This window comes from Crocodylus siamensis, chromosome 2 (assembly GCF_052110815.1).
Source record: "Crocodylus siamensis isolate JL-2025a chromosome 2, ASM5211081v1, whole genome shotgun sequence".
Classification (NCBI taxonomy): Eukaryota; Metazoa; Chordata; order Crocodylia; family Crocodylidae; genus Crocodylus; species Crocodylus siamensis.
In genome coordinates this window covers 286,298,838-286,320,841 of record NC_143396.1, presented here as the reverse complement: position 1 = coordinate 286,320,841, position 22,004 = coordinate 286,298,838, and the positions used below count along the sequence as shown (strand labels likewise).

The window sequence follows — 22,004 nt, the reverse complement described above, 5'->3', positions numbered from 1 at the left end:
TTTTCAAAGATCTGTGCCAGGGGCTGGGCTATGATGCTCGCCAGCTCCTTGAGTACCCTGGGGTGCAGATTGTCAGGGCCGGCTGACTTGAAGGTATCCAGCTTCTCAAGATGTTCCTTCACGAGGTTAGCATTAATGGAGGGCAGGGGATCTCCCCCACCCAGACCTCCCTGTCCCGTAGCGGGCATGGTCGTCCCATGGGACTGATGAAAGACCAACGCAAAGTGCCCATTTAATAGGTTGGCTTTTTCCTGGGCATCAGTTGTCAGTTGCCCCATCTGGTTCTGCAGGGGTCCAATGTTGCCCGTGCTTTTCCGCTGGCTCCCCACATATCTGAAAAAGGACTTTTTATTGTCTTTGATGCTCAAAGCTAGTTGGAGTTCAGTTGCAGCCCTGGCTTTCCTGGTTTGCTCCCTGCAGGACCAGACCAGTGCAGAATAATCCTCCTTGGAGGTGAATCCCATCCTCCATCCTTTGTAGGCCTTTCTTCTTAGCCTCAGGAGGTCTGCTAGGTCCCTGGAGAGCCAGGGGAGCTGCTGTGCCTTCTTGCTGCCTTTCCTCTGAGATGGAATAGACTTAGCTTGTACATTGAGGATCACTACCTTGAGGAGCAACCACTCTTTCTGAACTCCCCTCTCCCTGGGGTCATGGTCCCTTAGGGCCTCACTGACAAGCCTCCTGAGCTTGTCAAAGTCGGCCTTCCTGAAGTCAAGGACTTTTTTAGTTGACTACGTGGATCCTCCTCTCCCTCCTCAGCCCATAACCCAAGACTGGGAGGATTGACGAGAACACCACCTCTGCCCCCAGACCCTTTAGCCCCGCTCTCAAATCCCTGTAGCGCCTCATGACCTGGCTGGGGGTGCTCCGAGCCGTGTCATTGGTGCCCACATGAATAAGGAGTATAGGATAGTGGTCTGTGGGCTGAAGGAGCCTAGGGATCTTCTCCGCAATGTCCTGGATGCGGGCCCCCAGGAAGCAGCAGGCTTTCTGGGCTAAGGGGTCGGGGTGGCAGATTGCCCCCTCAGTCCCCCGCAGGATGGAGTCTCCCACAACAAACATCTTATGTTTTGTCTTGGGGAGAGCGGGGCAGTAGCTGCGGTCGAGCCTGGGTTGCCTGCGGGAGCCGGCAACTGAGCAGGCTCTGCTGGAGCAGCAAGAGGTGCGAACCTGTTGCTAAGCTCTGGTGGGGCAGGGTCCTTGGTGCAGCGGGCCTTAGGGCCCTTGACCACCTTGTCCATGCCCCTGGCTGGACAGAGTGGGAGGTCCTGGAGTCCTCCTTTGTCCTGGAGGAAGATTGTAGTCTACCCTCCGGCTCCCGGGGAAGAAGGGCCTGGCAGTAGGAGTCAATCTCCTGCGTCCCTGATGGCACGCAGTCTTTGGACTGTGGCCTGGAGCTCCTCCAGCTGGCACGCCAGAGACCCCAAAAGGGAGCAGATCCCACACGGGAGGTAGCCATGCTCCCGGGCCCCAGAGCCTGAAAAGGGACAGGCAGCCCCCACCACTGAGCGCCAGGGGCTCCGTCTGCATGGCCATCTGGGTGGCCGTCTCTGAGGTGCCGAGGGGGGGGCCGCAGATCCTGAGCGGACCCTTGGGGTGCGGCATGTGCCCATCCGTGTCATGCCTCTGGTAGGCTGGCTACGGCTGGGACTGTCTACTCTGGGGGGTTCGCAGGCGGGGTCTCGGGCCCTCCTGTGCGAACTCCAAGCTAACTCATGCACCAGCAGACAAGCGCGCCGGTTTAAGCAGCCTGGTCGCGTGGCTCCCTTGGGGGCTGGGCCAAGTAGGGGCCTGAGCAGGGCTTGACCCGACCCAGCTCCACTCAGCCGTCTCCTCCCACTCACTCAGGGGTTAACCCCCTCCCACCACGGGCCCCGCTTGCCTCCGGCTGTGCTGGGGGTCGGCAGGGGGCTCCGCGGCTGCTGGGGGTCTCTGGGGGGCTTGGGGGAGCAGGGGCGCAGTGGGCTTTCGCCTGTACATCTCTTGTTGCTTCAAGAGCCTAACTGGGGCTTTTAAACTATTGCAGGTTCTCTGTAGGGAAGGACACCAAACCGCTCTTCCATTTTATGCCCACTCTACAGGGCCCAGCACCATTGCCCTTCCTCTTTGCAGGCCGTGCCGTAGGGTTTTGGAGGTGACTGGTTGTGGGCCTCCCTGTCTGCCTCACCAGAAGTTTCCATTTGTATATCAGTGTACGGCTGTCTGGGAAGCTCTGGCCAAGCCACTTGCTCTGTGGCTGTTGGCTCACCGAGATTTAAAATGGTAATAACAGCAACCGCATCCACCTTGTAGGAGTGTTGTTGGAATTAATTAGCATTTGCATGCAAATCACTTTGAGCACCTTGGATGAAAGGCACTAAGCTCCTTTGTATTACTTATTGTTACTGGGTCTTGCTTAAAGGGCTGAGTCCTGACAAAGTTTGCAGATGGATTTCCTGCTTCAGGTGGGCTTGGATAATGAGCCTCTCAAGACCAGATTCTTCCCACAGAGGTACATGTGCAACCCCCGTGGATTGCAGCCTAAGCTACATGAGTCTGACTGAGGCTGGAACGTGTTCCTTTGATGTTCAACCAAACTTCTCTCTCTTTGTGGGGCTCATGCATAATTGATCTAAACCAGGCAGAGCCATCAGGTAAAGAGTGGAGAGCAGGAGAAGCAACTGCGTTAGTCCTGCTTTTAGAAAACGGCTTGCAAATTCCAGTATAAAAATAGGGTTTCACTGTCACGGTGCATTTTGTGTACCACCTTTTATGTGCCATTGTCCAATCTTTGCTAGAAGCTCAGCAATGGTGGTTTACTTGTCTGAGAACAGGTTTGACTTACTGAGCCAGCATCCAGCAGATAGGCTGGAGGATGGGCAGGAAGGGGAAGAGGAAGGCAGTAGCCTAAGTCTCAGCAGAGACATGTCTCAAAACCATCTTAAGAAAACTTCCTTTGTAGCAAAATCACAGCATGGCAGAGTTCCTGTTGTCAGGCGAGTCCCAAAGAGCCAGGACCTACCTGGGATTTTTCACCATTTGCTATTCCAAAATTAATCCAATTTACCTGCTGTAGCAGGGTTTATTGCATTCCCAAAACATTCTTCTTCCTTTATCCTTTGAATGAGCAAAATCTTTCATTAAATAAAAAAAATTGAAAATAACCCTGGGGCCATTGATTATTACTGAAAGACAATAATGAGGGCATTTGTTGCTCAGGGAACAAACCTCCATGTGTTGTTTCCTTACTCCTTGATTCAAAATGGAGTATCTCCATGACTGATTTGATACGTCCCATAGACTTCACCCTTCAGTTCTTACTCAGGCAAAACTCCCCTTGTTCCCAGCACAACTGCAAAGCCAAGAGCTAAGATAGAGAGGACGGGCCTTAATATGTCAACTACTCTGATATTCTGTTGTCTTCCATTCCAACTGGATTGCCTTTTGTTCCCAGGCCATCTAGCTTATCTAAGCCAACATGATGTTACAAAAATGTCAGGGGAAATTTGATAGCTTCAAACAAAACCCATTTCATGTGGCAAGCGCTGCTGAGCTGTCATGTCACAGAATACATATTTTTCAGATACAAAATACGTCATGGTTTTTCTTTGCCAGAATAAAGAAAAAAATCCTTTGAAGCAGACTTCTTGTAGATTGCTCCAAAGATGAGCAATTCCAAATCCAGTGAGTGAAATGATATGGTGGGGGTATCAGCTATTCCTGAAAGGACAGCTTGAGGTCAAAGGAAGCAAGATTGATCGCTATGTTATTGAGCATGCTGCTCTACCCTTCTGATCTCAGACCTTCCTTATGGTTAAGGATGTGCCCGAGCCATGAATTTTGAAATGCAAATGTCCTTGACTTTTGGGTTAGAGATAAGGAAGAGGTCTAGATCTGTAGTTTTGGCCCATGTGCATCTCGTTAATTGTAACATGTTCCTATTACCATGGGTATTCAGCAGTTTTGGTTTTTCCTTGTGATTTGGATGTCTGATCCAGTTGGATTAATACGTCTGCAAGGGGCAGGTGATATTTTTTCAGCAGCAGATAAGCAGTAGGGTGGTTCCTCCAAAGAAATGGGATTAAGTCCCATTTGTGTGAGGAAATACCATTGCCTTCTGTGGGAATTCTGAAGATGGAAAGCTCGCAAGACTTGTTCCTTTATTATTGTCAGTACTGTAACTTTGCTAACTATAGATCCAGTCTTGCTCTCCGTACTCATGTAACCAGCACTTGACCTCATGAGTAAGCCATTGACAATGGGATATCATTCAGAGACATGAAGAATCCTCAAAAGAGTAAGCATTTACTGGATCTAGAGTTCATTAACACAGACACCTTTTTTCTTGTGTCTTCTATCACTACACTGTAGCCATATGGACAGATGAAACAAGACTGTTAAAATTGGTTATGTGGCTTCCTCCTATAGCTAGTTTGTATGTCTGCTCTGTCCCATGGTAAGAAGGTAAATTACTTAATTTAGGGTAGGTAATCTAACAGTTTCAGGGGTAAACTGCCTGAGTTTAGCTTCCACTTATCACTGGATAGAGCAGACACACAACAAGTTGCTAGGGATAAACTGTAGTGAAGTAAATTCTGGCCCCCAACTCAGTCTAATTGCTTCACCTGTCCACTTTACTGTGAACATGCTGCAAGAAGCCCTAACTCACTCTCAAACACCAGCATCTCATTTCTTGAGGTCTAAGATTGTTTTTGTTTTTCAGTCACGGTAACACAAGTTACTGCCCTTGCAGGAAAGCACTGAAAACCATTACTCAGTCTGAAATGAGTCCTACAAGTGGTGTGTGGAACCACCAAGTCACAAGAGCCATGTGCAGATCCTACTCCAAGTCTCTTGGCACAAAAATAGGGAGAAGAAGCAGCGGGCAAGCTATCTGGCTCACTGAGCACTGGCCCAAGAAGGTGCTGGCAGGAGTCCTTTCCATAGCAGTAGGGGTATCTGAGATAAAGGGTTGAGAGGCAGGAGCAGTAATGGAGAAAACCATTTTGCACAGTCGGGTCAGTCTGGATCGGCTGTGCAGTTCATTGTAGCTGACTTCTGAAAGTGTGATGCACCAGAGAATTCACCAGAGGATGCGCCTGTCTGGACCACATTTTACCATGTTTACCTGAATTCAAGACAACTTTGAATTTAAGATGACCCCTCAATAGTTAGATTCTATATATGGAAAAAATTAAATTAGTTATAATTCTTCAGGTATAGAATCTAATTATCAGAGGTTCATCTTAAATTTGCACCCACTTCCCACACTGATACAGCAGGGCAAGCAGTGACAGGGGAGCAGGCATCTGGGGGTGGGGGTGGGGTCAGACAGCTGGGGAGACAGGTACCCCTTGCTTTCTGCCCCCCACAATTCTTCCCCCTGAAGCCTCTTCTTCCCCTAGTCTCTGTCCCCTGAAGTCTCTGTCCCCATTTGCCATCTGCAGCTGCTGCCCCTGCACAGCCTCTGTCCCCAGCAGTCTCTGCCACCCCTGCTCCCTACAACCTCTGCCCCCTTCCCTCCCTTGCTGTCAGACCCAGCTTATGCTTCATTCCCTCCCGGGGCACAGAGCACATGGAAGTGCAGCCCCTGCCCAGCCATGCAGTAGCAACCTTGGGTTGGAGATGCTGATGCTGATGCTGATGCTGATGGGCCACTCAGGGGACAGAGTTTCCATGTGCCCTATGCCCCAGGAGCACCTGGAGCTAGAGCAACACCTCATAGTAAGTGGGAAAGGGAGAGGCAAAGACTGCAAAGGGCAGACAGTGGGGCAGAGGGTGCAGGTGAAAGGTGGGGCAGCAGTTAGCTGCTGTGGTTCAGACTCTGGCCCCGACCTGAACTCAGGGCCAGAGTCAAAGCCACAGCAGCTGCCTGCCCCCCTCCCAGCCTTATACTTGAATCCTAGACAAGGGTTTTTTTCCCCGTATGGTGAATGGAGGGGAGAACCTTGTCTTGAATTTGAGAAAATACATTAAATCCAAATAATGAGAAGGTGAGGAAGCTGTGCTGGCAGGAAGGACTTTTTAATGAAGTGAAAGAGAAAATGGGGAGCACAAGGGGAAGAATCGACCTTTGCCAATGGGTGCAAACATGTAGGTCAGGCCAGTGGCAGGACCCCTGGAACCACGGGCATCAACAGGTGCACTCCTCTTGTCTTCACTGGGGCCAGGCCTTCCTCCCAGTTCTTAGAAATAAGAATCTGAGCCTGTAAATGATTTATATGATGTCATGAAAATAATGTTAGAAAGCACATCTGTTTACTGGAGTGGGCTAAGAGGGACTTTCTGAGCACTACACTTATGTGCAGGCCTGTCTGATGCTACATCCGTCTTTATTGTGCTCATCCCTGTTGTACCAAGGCATCGTTTTTTCAGACAGCTAAAAATTCACACGGTAAGAAATGGAGCCAGAGTCAAACCAGAACCTTTGGTTCAAGTATTCTGGAACTTCCTGACTATTCACCCCCAGATCTGGGTTTCCTTGTTGCCCTTAGTTTATAATGAGGTAAACCAAGCCTGAAATTTCTCACAGTGTGGGGGCTGCTCGCTGCTTTGTGGCTCAGGCTCATTTCTAACAATAAGTAATAGCTGTCAAGCGCTGGTCCTATAAACACTATTAACCAACAAGACAATCTGTGTTAAATGAGGGTTCCTAAGTTTCCCCGTGCTGCTGCCATCTGAGACATTAATTATAGTGTTTGTAAAAGTGCGGAGAGATTCTTTGCTTCTTTTCTCATCAATAAAAATACTAACAGGGTATCACAGAACCCTAGATCAGCGATTCTCAACCTTTTTTTGTACCCGGACCCATTTGTAAACATCAATGGCCAGCCCCAACCCAGTGCTGCTCACTCCTGACCCGCTGCCCCCAGGCTCCAGCCCCACAGTGTGTGCATCCCCTTGAAGGCTGGACCTCTGCCACAGTTGGCTATGTTTTTCTCATTTAAACGAAATCCATTTTTAAAGTTTGTTGATCCATTTTTAAAGTTTGTTCGTGACCCTTTCATATATTCTTGCAACCCACTTTTGGGTCGCCACACATGGGTTGAATAGAGCTGGAAGGGGACCTCAAGAGGCCACCTAGTTCATCCTTACACAGCATCAACTGTGCACACTAACCATTTTCCGATAGATATTTGTCTAACCACCCCTCAGCCCCAAGTGATGGCAATTACCTAGGCAATCTATTCTATCATGCGACTGTCCTCTCAGTTAGAAAGTTGTCTCATGTCCCATCTAAATCTCACTTGTTACAATTTAAGTTCTGCATGTCAGCTGGGGATAGGACAAGAATACAGGAGTAAAATTGCTACATGGGAGATTTGGGTGGGATGCTATAAATAAAGCTTTCCAGCTGCAAAAGTAGTTAAATCCTGGGATAGATTACCAAGAAAAGCTGTAAACCTCACCCATCTTCCTTTCCCCAATATGTGCTCACCTGTGAGGGAGTGTGTGTTTTGTGATGCCATTGGCATGCTGAGAAGAGCGTAGCCTTGCGCTTGCTCTGCTTCTCCTGGGAGCTGTTCCTCATGTGTGAAGGCTCACATCAGATTTTAACGAGGGATAGCATGCTATTTATTATAATGCCATAGAACATGCTTCCTTCCCTTATTTCTCATGAGCTTTTGTATGTTAGAGAAACAAGCTGGGACAATGGAAGGAAAAACTGTATGGGGCATTTTCAGCATTGAGTAGGCAGGCACTTTGTGGGATCGACGATAACTCCTCCTGTGCTTAAACTGTTCATTTGAAGGCATTTTTAGACTGGAATCATACTGGATATAATGCTTTTCTCTGGGTTTTCTCTTAAATATATACAGAGAGTAAATATGCAGAAGCTTCAAGGCAGGGGAAACATTTTATATATCATTTGATTCAATACATACAACATCTGACTACAATTCAGGGTCTCCTTCAGATATAGGGCACTACCCAGGTAAACCTGAATGCACTTCAGTGCTGCTGGCGATCACACAAACCATTGGACTTCCGTTGTCATCATTTCCATGATGTCATTGGATCTTCTGATGTGTGCAGACAGCTCTCTCGGCCTTCATCCCCAGTCTATCTACACCAGGGGTGAGCAAAATGCAGCCTGGGAGCCGGATGCGGCTCATCAGGCCATTCTATCTGGCTTGCAGGGCCCCTGAAAAATTTAGAAAATTAATATTAATCTGCCCTGGGCTGCCTGTCTAGTGGCCCTTGATGGCTTGCCAAAACTCAGTAAGCGGCCCTCCACCCATAATAATTGCGCGCCCCTGATCTGCACACTGTCCAGTGTAATGGTTGTGCGTACAGTAGCTTGGCCAATATTCGTGATGCCCAATTACAAGAGAGGTTTTCCACAAAAAACAAGGACTTCTGCTAGCGGAAGCTTCCGGGGCTGCGCACTGGAGGGGTCCTTCATGGTGTAAGCATTACAGGCAACAGCCGTTTATTGCTGAGAGGCTGAATCTACCTTGCCACACAAGGGTCAGTTATGCTCCTTCCCCTCTCCAGCAGGAATTGCTAGTACCAAGTTTCCATGCACACACATGTGCAGCATACAGTGGAGAGTCAAGGTTAGCTTAGTGCCGTGGTTCTTAACTTTTTTAGACTTAAGACACCCTTGGTACACCCAAAGCCCCCCTTTGTAAAAATGCCAGATCTTAGCTTCCACTCATTTTTTGACTACAGAAAAATAATAGAGCAATTCTTCTAGTGCAAATAGCTCAGAAAGCCCACACTTGTCAGAATGTTTTTGACACTGTGGATTCCCTGTTGAAATCTTTGGGTTTGTCTTGTGAATCATCTATAGGCAGTTGCATGCCTAACAGACACTCACCAGCACCCTTAAAAGAATCTCATTGCACCCTAGGGCACCACAACACACTGGTTGAGAATCAGTGGTTTAACGAGATACAATTATATTGAAAATGAAGGCTGGAAGTCTGGTTAATACTCTTGACAGCTTCCTCTTTCAGTGTTTCCTGGAACTCAAGGCATGCTGCTTTGAGTGAAAAAAAAATAAAGAAGCTGGCATTTAAAATGAGCTTTTAGCCCTCACATGTATCACAGGATCATACAGTTGGAAGGGACCTCAAAAGTCATCTAGTCCAGTCTCTTGCATACATGCAGGCTGCTCTATTTCTGAACCATAAAACTCCACAAAACTCTTCAAAGAAAGCGATGGCACTGGTTTGTTATAGCCTGAGGACTTGCTTTTGCTCACATGGAAATAGTTGGTAAAACTCCCATTAAATCCATTGAGGCAGGATTTAGCCCTTGCAAAGTGGAAAGGGTTCTGAATCTGATGTGGCTTTAGTAAATCATAGGCTAAAAACAGACATTGTCTTTCTCCGGGAAGAACGCTTTTTGAGATCCTACAGATCCCAAGCCCATTGTCGTACTTTAAGTACCTGTGAAGTGTCTGAGTTAACACCTTTTCCTAGGACATTTCAGGCTCATTCCAGTTAATTGCCCTTCATTCTAATGACAAACTACATCAAGGGCTATGCCACAGGTTTTGACTTGGATTAATCAGAGCCACCTCAAATACAAGGTCTGTTTTTAGCCATAGAGACCTTTCTTCCTCTGTGCAGGCCTCCAGTATTATGTATAGAAGTAATGTCACCCTTGTAACGTTATGTTAAAAAAGAAGCCCATGAGGTGCTTTTGCTAGATATGCCGCAGGAGCTAGAGATTGTAGTCCAGAGTTTTCAAAGGAGCCTTGGGACTTAAGTGACCAAACCCCATTTAAATTGATTGGCATTATAAAGCATGTCCCCTTACATCCTTTTAAACATCTCAGCCCCAAATATCAGGGGCCCTACAGCTTCTGTTTAGACTACAGTGTGTTGAGCTGGCCCCAACTGTCTGCCATCAGACGGGATGCGAATTATGTATTGACGACTTGGCCTGCCACAGACAGCTCACTTCATGCATATTCAGGATGACTTCTCAGAGTCTCTCAGCTGTAATTCGGTTTGGATAATTGTACACTCACAAGAACGATGCAGCTAGTTGATTGATCCCAGCTGGTCATTTATCTGAGGTTATGTCAACTGGAGCAGTCTTTCATTCAGGTTGGGTTTTTTTCTGCCGGTGCTTTCTTCATGCAAATTGGACTGGGGAAATGTAATGATTGTTTTTAGTTGATGGTGTGAGGAAACACTTTCCTTTTCTCTCTCTTGTTCGTAAGCCAGTGTCTAGGTCAAGGGAAACGGGAACGTCAGTGCCGTCTTTATTCAGGCTTGGTGCTGGTCCAGTTGGTTCTGGGGAGCTTCTCTGTAGAGCTAGGTCCACGTGTGAATCCTGAGCTGGTCTCCCTGCTCTGTTAGTATTACTGAAGCTTTCTAAAACCAAGGCTGTCATTTCTGACCGCTTGTCTGATGGTTTTGTTGTACACAAAGGAGCGCTCATGTGAGGTCGTCCACTGAAGCTCAGATTTGAATTTGAGGTGTCGAACATGAAGGACCCTGAGGTCACTGAGCCAAGAAGCACCGGTGCTTAGACCCTGAGTTGACTTTACACTTCAAGCAGCAATATGATGTATCTAGTCTTGTTGACTTCGACTTTAAATTTACCCTTTACTTTGTTTTAAAACAAAAATGAGGACTAAAAGTGCAAGCAGTACAATCATTTGTTTGCTCAGCTAAAGACAAGAGGCCTGATACCCATGGGGCTGTGCCATGGGGAATCCATTTATGTCAAGGCAGGTGTCGAATGCTGCTGTGATGGGGTGGTAGCATTTGCCACCAGCTTTGCACTGGTGCAAAGGACGGTCCCAGATGAAGGGTTAGGGATGAATCAAGGCCAAGGGCTCTCATTGAAATAGTTTTCTCTGTATCAGAGTTAGCTCATGCACTATGCCTGCATCTATTTTGTAGTCCAGAACACACCTTGAGCTGTCCACTGTGCTCTTGAGCTCTTTTGACACCCATAGGCACAGACTATCTGAGGCAAGACCATAGCCCCTGGCAAGACCACTGGCTCATGTGCACTGCTTTGGTCATGCAAAGTGATTGGAAAGCTGAGAGCTAACCCAAGAGACCCCCAGTGTCGACACTGCCGTGGCTTTTATATTACCTGCAGCAGAGAGGGCATACTCATGGGAGCAGGTTCATGGCTGGGGCTTCCACAGGCCTTCAAACCACTGCAGGGACAGTCTATCTGGGTAGCCCCAAGGCATACATTACAGTCCCTCCTCCATCTCCTTCAGATATATCCCCCTCTACCTGGCCCAATCCAGCTCTGAATTGCTGCAGATGACAACCAAGCTAGGGTTTGGGCAAAATGCAAACATGCCCTCTTTGAAGGATTTCACTTTTTTCAGGCAAAGTGGCACATCAGTATTGCAGAATGCCTTAGAAATGACTTGTATCCAGAAGCATCTGTAACATATACCCTGACCTTTTAAGCTGTATTTTAATACCCTCAATTACCAGAGACTAGATCCAGTTCAAACCACCCAAGTTTCGCCAGTGTGAAAACTGCATGTTGACTGCACAGATTTCCAGGACATGTGCCTGAGTGACACCATCTGTCCTGTTTGCTCAGTATGGCTGTATCATGGTTTAATGACATGGGGCAAATCCTGTTCCATCTTGTGGGCATGGAGACCTACCAGATCCAGCCTGATCCTAGGTTCTCCCAGCAAGTGTGAGAACAGGACAAGCCAGTTCACTGTGGCACATGCCCATGGGGCATTGTCTAAAGCAGTGCTTCTCAACCTTTTTAGACTCAAGGCACCCCTCAATAAATACAAAACACCCTTTGATAAATTCCAGGCACTCCTCAGTAGTCTCAAGGCACCCCCTGGAAAGTGCCAGGTGTCAATTTTCACAACTTTTTTGAGCACAAAAAATACTAGAGCAATTCTTCTGTTGCAAAGAACTCAGAAAGACCACAACAGGTGTGGGTGTTTTTAATACTATGGATTCCTATGTGAAATCTCTAGGTTTATCTTGTGAATCACGTTTGGACACCTAGCAGTGTTAACATTGTGTGCCACCCCGCATCGCCCTTCTAAGGATTTCAATGCTCCCCAGGGTTTCATGGCACTCTGCTTGAGAATCACTGCCCTAAAGGCTGGAGGGAAGCTCTTAACTACTACTCGCTTCCTTTCTCCTAAAATAAACAGCACAGTTCAGATCACTGATCTGAGCCCACTACCAAGAATTTGCCCCAAGTGCTTTAGGAGATGCCAAATCCATCAAAACTAACCTTATAACATACTTCTACTTCACCTGCCTTGCATTCTGTGTGGCGTCCAAGCTAGCATTTGGTATGTAACTTTTCCATAAAGGTAACATGCCACAGCAATCTTTGCAGTGTGCACTGATAGTTGCATGGTACCTTGGAGATGCAAAACTCCTTTCCCAGGTTCTCACTGGCTACTGCAGGAGTCCAGTTGTATTTTTCATCTTATATCAGATGTGCACTGGCTTCTAGTAGTTGCCTATGGCTGGCTTGATATACATCCATTCTGTGTCGAGTTTGCCGCAATGTTCTCATCAAGCAGCACCTCTTTTTCGTTACAATGAAACACCTTCTATCAAAGAGAAATCCAAAACAATATGAGGCGGCAGGAAAAAAGCAATGATAATGTACTTATGGAGTGAGCAGCTTTTCTCTGCACTGCTTGTTATTTCTCTAGACAAAGTGCTGACAACTCATTCATTCATCAGCCGGTTATTTCAGTAATTGAATTCATGAATTAATTATTTCAAAATTAACATGCTACAAGAACAGTTCCAGCTGGGAGTCATCTGAGGTCAGGAAGGTGCACACTCTGGCTTATATTCACACCCAGGTGGGCACTGTGTTAGCCACTGATGCGAGTAACACTTCTGGAAAGCTCTGCATACCTTGGTGAGACTATAACCCTGTGCTGGAATTTGATATAAATCATATTGGTTAATGAAGGGATTGGAAGTTGCCTTTGTCTTCGGCTAATGTAAGGTGTTATAACCCCATTCATTCAGGTTCATTTCATTTGGCTCAGCTCACATTCATATATTGACCCAGTCCCTATTTATGAGGCACTGCTTTTCCTTGGCATGAGGATCACCATTTCATCACCATGTGCCTTTGCATCCGCAATGCTCCTCTGAGCTAGTCAGCTAATGCTCACGTGTGCTCGTTTCATTGATCCTGCATAGCTGGAGTGAAAATACTGCCATGTGCAATCTGATCAAAGGTACTGCAAGTGGGATTTTTGAGGAACTGGGGTTTTTAGGAAGTTTTCAGCACTAATATGAACTGTGGACTTCAATTAACTCCTCAGTTCCACAGCCAGATGCCTGGATTCTCTCAAGGTCACAGGCTTTCTCACCACCTGCTCTGAAAAGATGCTTGGCAATGAATTCATTGAGTGCAGGTATCCTGAAAATCCATCTCTTTTTAGTTGGACGTAGCCTGGCAAGGGCATTTAATCCATTGCTCTTAGGCCCCGATCCTACAAACATGAAAGCTTTTGTAAGTAATCACACACAACTCTATAGGACCACTTACATGTGGCAATTTTTCCATAGCGGAGACCAAGTCCATACATTTAGAAACATAAAGGAGTTATGATGTTATCAGAGAACTTCTGTTTCATAGAAAATGAATAAGGCTTGGCTTAGCAATTGCATTTCTTGTCCACAATTGCAACATGATGAACAAAAGTGAGTAACAGCAACAGTTGTGACACTAATAACTAGGTTGTAGTAATGAGCAGTAATGATAGCTCACTGACTACAGGCAAACCTTCAGTAATGACTCACAGCTTTAAAGATTAAAATGATTGCTGGGCTAATCATTTATAATGTTTTATTCAATGAATTTTGCCTCTTTTTCTGGTGAATTTTCACGTTGTTGCAGTTTGTTCTTTGTTCGGAATTATCCTGCAGCCAACATCTCTGACTACTGCTTGGTCCCATTCAGCTGTTCATCGTAACTATTGGGTGTTTTGTAGTAGGGTTAGAGTGGTGTTGTAACTGCGATAGTGAGAAAGTGTGGGAAGCAAGGTGTGTAACATCTGAGCTGTTTTCATTGGATACGTCTGCCATATGGTATGAATTGTTTCTCAGGTAGAATGATGTTTACTTTTAGAATCAGACTTAAGATACAAAGATTCATAGTTGTGAATTTGGAAGTCAGATTTCATGCATATTCCACAATATTTGCTTTATATTTTACTTTTAAGATAAATGTGTCCCCCCCCCCCCCCCCCCCCCCCCCCCCCGGATAAGATTAAGATTATTTGTTATGGTCTCAATGTTAAATGAACACAGAAGGAGAACTTGTGGGAAAACTAAATATGTTTGCAGAAAATGTTTTATGGCACTAGCTTTGTTTAAGTTAAAATCTATCATTGATAGAGAAACAGGAAGTTGGCTGAACCTCAGAAAATTTCTTAAAAGTATCATAGGATATTTAAGTTCCAAACAGATAGTCACCAGCTTTCAGGAAATGGGACCTTTTATTTTTTTTAAACGTTTCATATGAAAGGGGTTCCCTAGTAATGTAACGACTGGGATGAGGTTTATTTTTGCTGAAAAATTCAACAACAACAAAATGTTCATCCAAACTTTCATTGTAACTTTATTTTTCATTGATAAAGCAAAATATTTTTCAGGGCTTAGACAGACATTCATTTAGCCCAGTTAAACTTACATTGGGTTTGTAGATTGATATAAACTATGCCAGGATCAATAAAGGCAGATAGTAGATGCTGTTATAGCATCTTGCCCCTAAGTAGTGAAGAACTGAGTAATCGCCTTTTGGCATTTAGCAACGGCTGCTTTAGGCTGGAAGTGGACAGATGAAACCCCAATGGGCATAACATACAACAGTAAAGTTTTACCCTGATTGTTTTAGGGATACTGTAATTCTCTATCAGATTAGACAAAGATACCCCAGTTTACTGGTTGTGTCATCTGTCTGCTACTTTTTTACACCAATGCAATGATCATTACATTATATAAATATCTAATCTATTCAGCACCTTCTGTTGTCAGCAACCAAAAGCTGAAAAATATTTGGCCAAAAAATTGAAAAGTATTTGTTTGGATTTTTGACAAAAAACCCTAAACTTTTCAAAAGGAAGAAAAAGAAACTTTTGTCAAGAGATACTTCACCATCAAAAACTACATTTTCCATCAGAAGCAATGGTTGGGAAATATTCCAACAAATACCACTAGCAATAACACGTACCCCTACACCTTATTGTCACTCCAGAAATAAGCCCAGTTGTGGGCCTGGGATTCAGACCAGTGGCCGTATGCCTCAAAGGCAAGAACATCATTCACTAAATCATTTTGATAATGAAAGAGAGGGGCTTCCAGCCAGAGTTTGATCGTGGTTGCTCCCACTGATGTCAACAGAGCTGGATCCTGTTTATTTTGTTGTAACGGAAATTATCTTTCATGTTTTGGCCTGTCTGAAAATGATCTTGGTCTTCCGACTTGTCACCAGCAGATCAGTTTGAAGCTGTTCCAGTGTTAGAGTCTGACTTGTTTCTCTTCCCTTCCCAGCTATCGACCTGTTGTACTGGCGTGACATCAAGCAGACGGGCATAGTGTTTGGAAGCCTCCTTCTGCTGCTCTTCTCTCTGACCCAGTTCAGTGTCGTCAGTGTTATCGCCTACTTGGCACTTGCTGCGCTCTCAGCCACCATTAGCTTCAGAATCTACAAATCAGTTCTACAGGCCGTGCAGAAAACTGATGAAGGCCATCCTTTCAAGTGAGTGCTTCTCCGTCATTGCCAGGGGTGCTTGTTCATCGGGTACAGAATTCATTCTTAATGACATTCATCTTTCTTCATCTGCCATCAGCATTCGTATATACCCTATACCCATCTGTTTTTATTCCTAATGGAGGGGAACTGTACTTTCCCTGTGCCTGTGGTCCAAAACACTCCTGAACTGTATTTACTCAAATTTAGAAACAAAATAAAGATCACCCTCCAGGTGATCACCCTGAACATTTGAGCCGGAAAGGTAAAACATTTGAGAAGTTGTAGGTTACTGGGAAGAAAGAAGGGAAAGCCTTCATCCACATTAGGCATAGGTGCCCTTTCTGTTGCAGCAAATATACTTTTTCTCCCAGTAGCGAGGATCTGGGCCATTACTTGCTTCATTGAATGACTAGATAAATGTGCTTTAACAGGGATAGTACTGTGTAAATGCTAAGTGCTGATACTGTCTTCAGAGTGAACATGCTTTGTGTCTTTACCCCATTGAGGTTAGACTGTCAGTTGGAGGAGTGGTTCAGCTTACTTCTATCAATCTTTGTAAAGACAGAAGGTATGAGATGGGACCCTCCGCAGATTGACTTTTACCCCTCTTGTGTAAGGGTAACTAGAACCTGGAACACACTCCTGGCAGAGGTGGTGCGGTCGCCATCCTTGGAAGTGTTCAAGGGGAGGCTGCATAAGCACCTCGTTGAGCTTGTTTGAGCTCATTAACCTCCTGCCTGTGGCAGGGGACCAGACTTGATCTTCCAGGTCCCTTCCGGTCCATTGATTCTTTGATGTGCAAGTAGAGAGAGGAGTCCAGGAGTCCTTCAAATTTCCAAGGCCCCTCATGAGAACCTTCTATGGGGCTAGGTTGTGCACAGAAAAAGGAGTGAGAGTTGGGGCAAGCTGGGATGGGGACCAAGCAGAACAGAGATGGGCCACCCATCATTCTGCCCATCCACTCCCAAGTGATCTACCGAGTTTCACAGATACAGTTAGCTTGATAGGTGGTGTTGTACCTCTTCATGTGTGCATCACACTACTGGAGAACTAACTTTTCGTTTGAAGCTGTGATGCCAGGGAGTGAGATTCCAGTGCTGATGCAGAGGCCCAGTGACTCTGAGCAAATGACTTCGGCCACTTGCATATCACCTAGCATCTGAGGGGCTAGACAGGCTTATCTCCTAGTGTGGGAGAACCCCACGTGCTCAGTGGCCTGATGTGATGGACGAATCACAAGGGTATCCTTTTATGACCTCTTCATATTGGCTTCTTCCCTTGGCTTGCACCACTGGAGTGGCAATGCAGCCTGTAGATATCCAAGGGTGGGATATCAGCATGCAGAGGTAGCACTGGATGTCAGTGGCTCTGTGGCCTGTAGTGTCCATAGCACACAAATAAAGCTGCAAAGAAAATGGGTCTCTGTGTAGTAGGGAAAAGCAGGAAAAGGAAAGCATGAGAGGGAATGAAATGCAAGCTTGCCCGTGTTTTGTAATGGGTTTTCTGTTTTTGGCAGAGCCTACCTGGAGATGGAAATGTCTCTCTCACAGGACCAGATTCAGAAATACACAGACTGTCTCCAGTTGTACGTGAACAGTACAGTCAAAGAGCTGAGGAGACTCTTTCTTGTCCAGGACCTGGTGGATTCCTTAAAAGTATGATTTTCTTTCACATTTCCAGCTCCAATCTAGAGGAGATATTTTAAAGATTAGAGTACTGTACTGATTCCATTAGGTTCCAGAGTTATCGTGTCTGTCTGAACCTAGCTGTGTGTTTCTATGCAGCATAAAGGTTCCTCTCCTTTTGGTTCTAACCTAACAGTATAGTGACTTAATGCTATACATTTGAATGTAGTGATCCACAATATTAGAAAAATTAAATATATAGGGCCAGCTGCTCAGTTCATATACAGTGGCAGAGTCCCAGTGAAGTCCATAAAGCTTTACTGAGTTACACTGTAAGGATCTGGACCAAAGACAGCTGTCTCCTTCTCCACATTGTAATGGTCCCTCTATTAATGCTACAGTGTACTACATACAGCCTGCTGGCAGCATCAGCTTGAGACTCACTCATCCCTAAGTAAAATTAGGATGTGATGCTTCTCTTCCTCCTTGCCCACCAACCCATCCCCTCTTTTCATCACTTCCTGCTGAAGAAGTGTGTCCTGTTCCTGCCCACCCATGACAGTTATTTCTGACGTGCTTGATAACAAAAACACATTAAACATCCTCTAAAAAATAAAGAGATTATCAAGATGAAGACTGGCGGAAGTCAGGTTCCTAAGTTAGCAAAGGAGTCCTGGAAAATGTCACCCAGCAGCCCCAAAGTGTTTACAGTCTCAGACATCAATCAAGCAAAAAACCTTACTTAGATAGACCCCTTTGTTAAGTGTGTCCCCACAGTGGCTAGGTATCTACCCAAGCCACGCTCATGTAGCATCAGGTCCTGAAGGTTGTATGTGCAAAAAACCAATGCAGAGGTTGAAAAGCAGAGAGCCTGGGGCTAACAGAAGAGAAGGTAAGTTATCCAAAAAACCAAACAGGTGGTTGATTTCTTTTGCTCTTCATACATTGTAAATGTTTGTGGGGGCTTTTTAAATTGATTTGAAAGCTCACAAAAAATTAACGTTATCTGCTCCAGATGTTCCTAGTTTTGAAGCATGCTGGCACATGTACAAGCAATGATAATGAAATATCAGTATAGCAGAGTCCTAGCTAGCTAAGTGAAGCCATTTACTCTTGTGCTGATACTTGAGGTGGGCGTTTGGAGAGCTAATGCTTTGTGTTTAATTTAGTTTGCAGTACTAATGTGGCTGCTGACCTATGTTGGAGCACTCTTCAATGGCCTGACTCTTCTGATAATGGGTAAAAATGAGCATTTATTTTAATGGGTCTTTTTAACTTTATGAAGCCTGGTGATTTCTAGTTAGAAAAATAACAACCTTCGCTGCGCAACGTGCCTCCTCCATAATTGGTCAGTTTATTTTGCTTGCTAATAAATATTCCTTACATCTCATTTTGTTGTTTCCAACTATTTGCATAGGGCTGTGTTTTAGCTGCTTCTCAGCTATCAGGCCTACACTGATGATAAAACTCATGTTTATAAGATTCAAGCACTTCAGTTTTAATACAGAAATTCTTAAATGCCATGCCCAGGGACAGCCGTCACGTGCTTTGGCTGCTATTTAGCATGCGTCTCGTTTTCTGTGTGTGACAACTCCCAGACTGTAATGCTGTGTTTTTTCCCCCCAGCCGTGGTCTCGATGTTTACTCTACCTGTTGTATATGACAAGTACCAGGTAGGTCTGTCAAGCATGGTACTATTGCAGAGGAATTGACTGTACACGTGACTCTGGTTTGTTGATCTCATGCTGATTTCTGGATGTCTTTTTCTGTTCTTTGTAGGCACAGATTGATCAATACTTGGGGCTTGTGCGGACCCACATAAACACTGTCATGGCAAAGTGAGTTCAGCAGCAGACTTGACAAGAAGCATCACTTTAGCTCACTTGGGCCCTAGGGCACACCTCTGTATTGGGGGTGGCACCTAAGGCCATTCTGCCTCTCAGACCATCACCTACCCACGCCCCTTGTGCTTGACAGGGAAGTTCCAGGTCATATCTCAGGCAAAATGCAGCACTCTGCCCTCCGTGGCTTAATCCCACCTTTCAGACAAGAGTAGATCAAGGTAAAGGCAAGTCTAAATCCTGCTTTTCCCTCTCATTCCCTCTTGAGAGCTATGGAGGGAGCAATTCTTTCATTGTATGGAGAGGATGCTGCCAGCAGCAACCTTCTCTGGCTGCCTCCATTTTTCCTTACTCAGCTACTTGGCCACTCAGGACAGGCAGAGACAAACAAACTGTAGCCTCTCCCTTGCCGTCAGCTCAGTGTTTGTGAATGGCTCCAGACTGCAGTTCTGCCCAGAAAACAGTATCTGCCTCCTTTTCTGACCCATTGTCCCTGTATTGCAAGCCCATGTGTTGAAGGCAGACTGAGAAGCCTGAGTACTTCATATGTAAGCTTTAACCAAGGTGGGATAAGCAAGCCTGAATTCCCAGCACTGAGCACCCCAGGGCTGTGGTAATATTAAAAACTCCATACCCAAATGTTGCATTTTAACCTCATTTCTAGTTCCCTATGGATGGTAACGTGCGGTAGGATATCAAAGGAATTCCTGGCTCACTGAGCATACCCAAGGCACAGGGCAATCACTAAGGACCAAGCAGCTTGCTCCTGCATGTCTAGCATTCCTGTGTGCCCAAATCTACACCACGGACTCACAATTCCCCACCAGCAGTGTCCCCCAAGACACTGCACTTTCCATCGCATGGCACTTTCCATCTCATGATGCTCCCTTCCTGAAGCAGGGTAGCTGTATCCACGTAGTGTTAAGAGTGGACAAATCGGCCCTATCTGCATCACGGAGACATGGCTGTAGAACTTCCAGTCGGGTGGGCACCAGGCAGAGCAGCATGACATGTTCAAGGCCCCAGTTTGGGGTCTAAACGTGGTCTTATCCCATCTCCCTTCTTTCCCATTCACAAACTCACCCTCTCTTTATAGCTTTTGGACACATCTTGAGAGAAGGGAAAAAGCAATGGTCACTCTCTAGCTAGGAAAATGAGCAATCTTCTGGAATGGTTTGGATGAACTGCAGCCTGACTGTGATCTTTTTTTTACTTCTAGGATTCAGGCTAAAATCCCTGGCACTAAAAGAAAGGCAGAGTAAAGCAGCCATCAAGGATCCATCAGCTACAAGTAGTGAATAATGGGGGAGTCTGGAGTGAAACAGCTCTTCTTACTCTTTACTGCAAATTTATCGTTCCTTTATTTTCCTCAATGCCATGATCTTAGAAACATAAAACACCGAAGCAGCTTTTTTCCCCTGCTGCTTCTGTACTTAGAATATTTGCAATCACTTGTGTCACGCACTAAAGTATAGTAAAGAGAAAAGTGTTCTAGATGTGGTTTTTTTGTGTTGCTTATAAAGTGCATGATGGTGAGAGCCTAAATAATATTGACCTCTCTCTCTATCTCTCTCTTTCTCTCTCTCTCAATCTCTCTTTCTCTTTTTTTTTTAAGTGTTTTTCCTTCTATTGGCATCGCTTCTATAACTTTTAATGTTACATGTGACTAGGGCTTTCCTGCTTAGTGCACTGATGCAATAGTTAAAATTGCTTCTATGTCACTGGGTTGCTGGTTGGGTTCATCTTTATTAACTATATAGAATCGTAGACTGATGTTTTAGTGTTTTCCAGCACAGACAAAATAAACAGTAATTGGTACTTATAGTAATCAGTTTTGTATAACTAATACAAAAGCGAAAACCCAGTACTTTTGTTGTAAGGGATTGACAGGCTGATGTATGGTAACTAGAGAGTTCCGGCTTGTTAAATTTATTACAATTTGTATTACATTCTCTGTAGTTCCTAATGGACTTAATTATGGACTCTGAATATTTGCACTTATGTACTTGATACCGAATGCAGAAATAAATGTTACTAAATGTAAAAAGTTCTCCCTTTTGTCACTGCTGAGGTTGTATTAGAGCTTGCAAAGGTGAGAACCAAGTTTTTATAAGGGAGCCGGAAGGGTGCACTTGTTAGCCTGCCTATGCCCGTTTTTCATGCACTACAAAATGGTGCAGTCCCCCAAAATGGTGGGTCTCAGTTCGTCTGCTGCTTTCACACCTTGGGGAGTAAAGAATGGAAATAAAGCCAGCTTCCTAGTGCTGTAAGTTTTTTGTTTTGTTGATGGCAATGAACTAATGAATGCTCAATGAACCGTTGCAAATAATCAGTTGCCTGATTACCTACCGAAACAGGGTTCAGATCCTAAGCAACACACCACCGAAAACAGTCTGCACCACACAAGAGATTTTTACTCTCCCTCTGTTATTCACTGCTAGTGCTTTAAGGTGTTTTATTTCTCTGTCTGGGCCAACCTGTGAGAATCAGTACTGAACACACATGTGCTGGGGACCAAAATGGATGTTTGCTTCAGTTCCAAGTTAACCAGTCCTTTTAAACATTGAAATTTAGTTTTTAGGAGCATGAAATTCAAGCAAATTAGAATTTGCTTGAGTTAGGACTGATTGGGATGGCTGGACACGCTTCTGTCTACTCCAGTTTGAGAGAGAAAATTGGGTATTTAACTAAATACATTTTTAGGGAAAACATCTGTTTCTCATGGGATTTTTTTTTTTAACTTGAAACACAAAAACCGTTTTTGGCCCCAAATGATTGGTTTTCCTTTTTTAATGAAACTTCACATTTTCTGGAAAAAACTGGAAACTCCTGGAATACCGCATTTCTCTCCGGTCACTGC

General features: G+C 45.2%; 1 protein-coding gene across 2 annotated transcripts in view; it reads left to right on the top strand.

Annotated features, from left to right (window-relative positions):
- Positions 1-21,208, top strand: part of LOC149872341 (reticulon-1-A) — a 28,008-nt gene extending 6,800 nt beyond the window's left edge. The window contains exons 2-7 of one of the 2 annotated variants that reach the window (XM_090034302.1): positions 15,477-15,684; positions 17,195-17,333; positions 18,473-18,542; positions 18,930-18,976; positions 19,083-19,141; positions 20,364-21,208. In XM_090034302.1, coding sequence (XP_089890428.1) covers positions 15,477-15,684; positions 17,195-17,333; positions 18,473-18,542; positions 18,930-18,976; positions 19,083-19,141; positions 20,364-20,406 — 566 coding nt within the window. In that variant the 3' untranslated portion in view covers positions 20,407-21,208. The remainder of the gene's footprint in view (positions 1-15,476; positions 15,685-17,194; positions 17,334-18,472; positions 18,543-18,929; positions 18,977-19,082; positions 19,142-20,363) is intronic. The other variant, XM_090034301.1, reaches the window with a different exon arrangement.
- Positions 21,209-22,004: the final 796 nt, after the last annotated feature.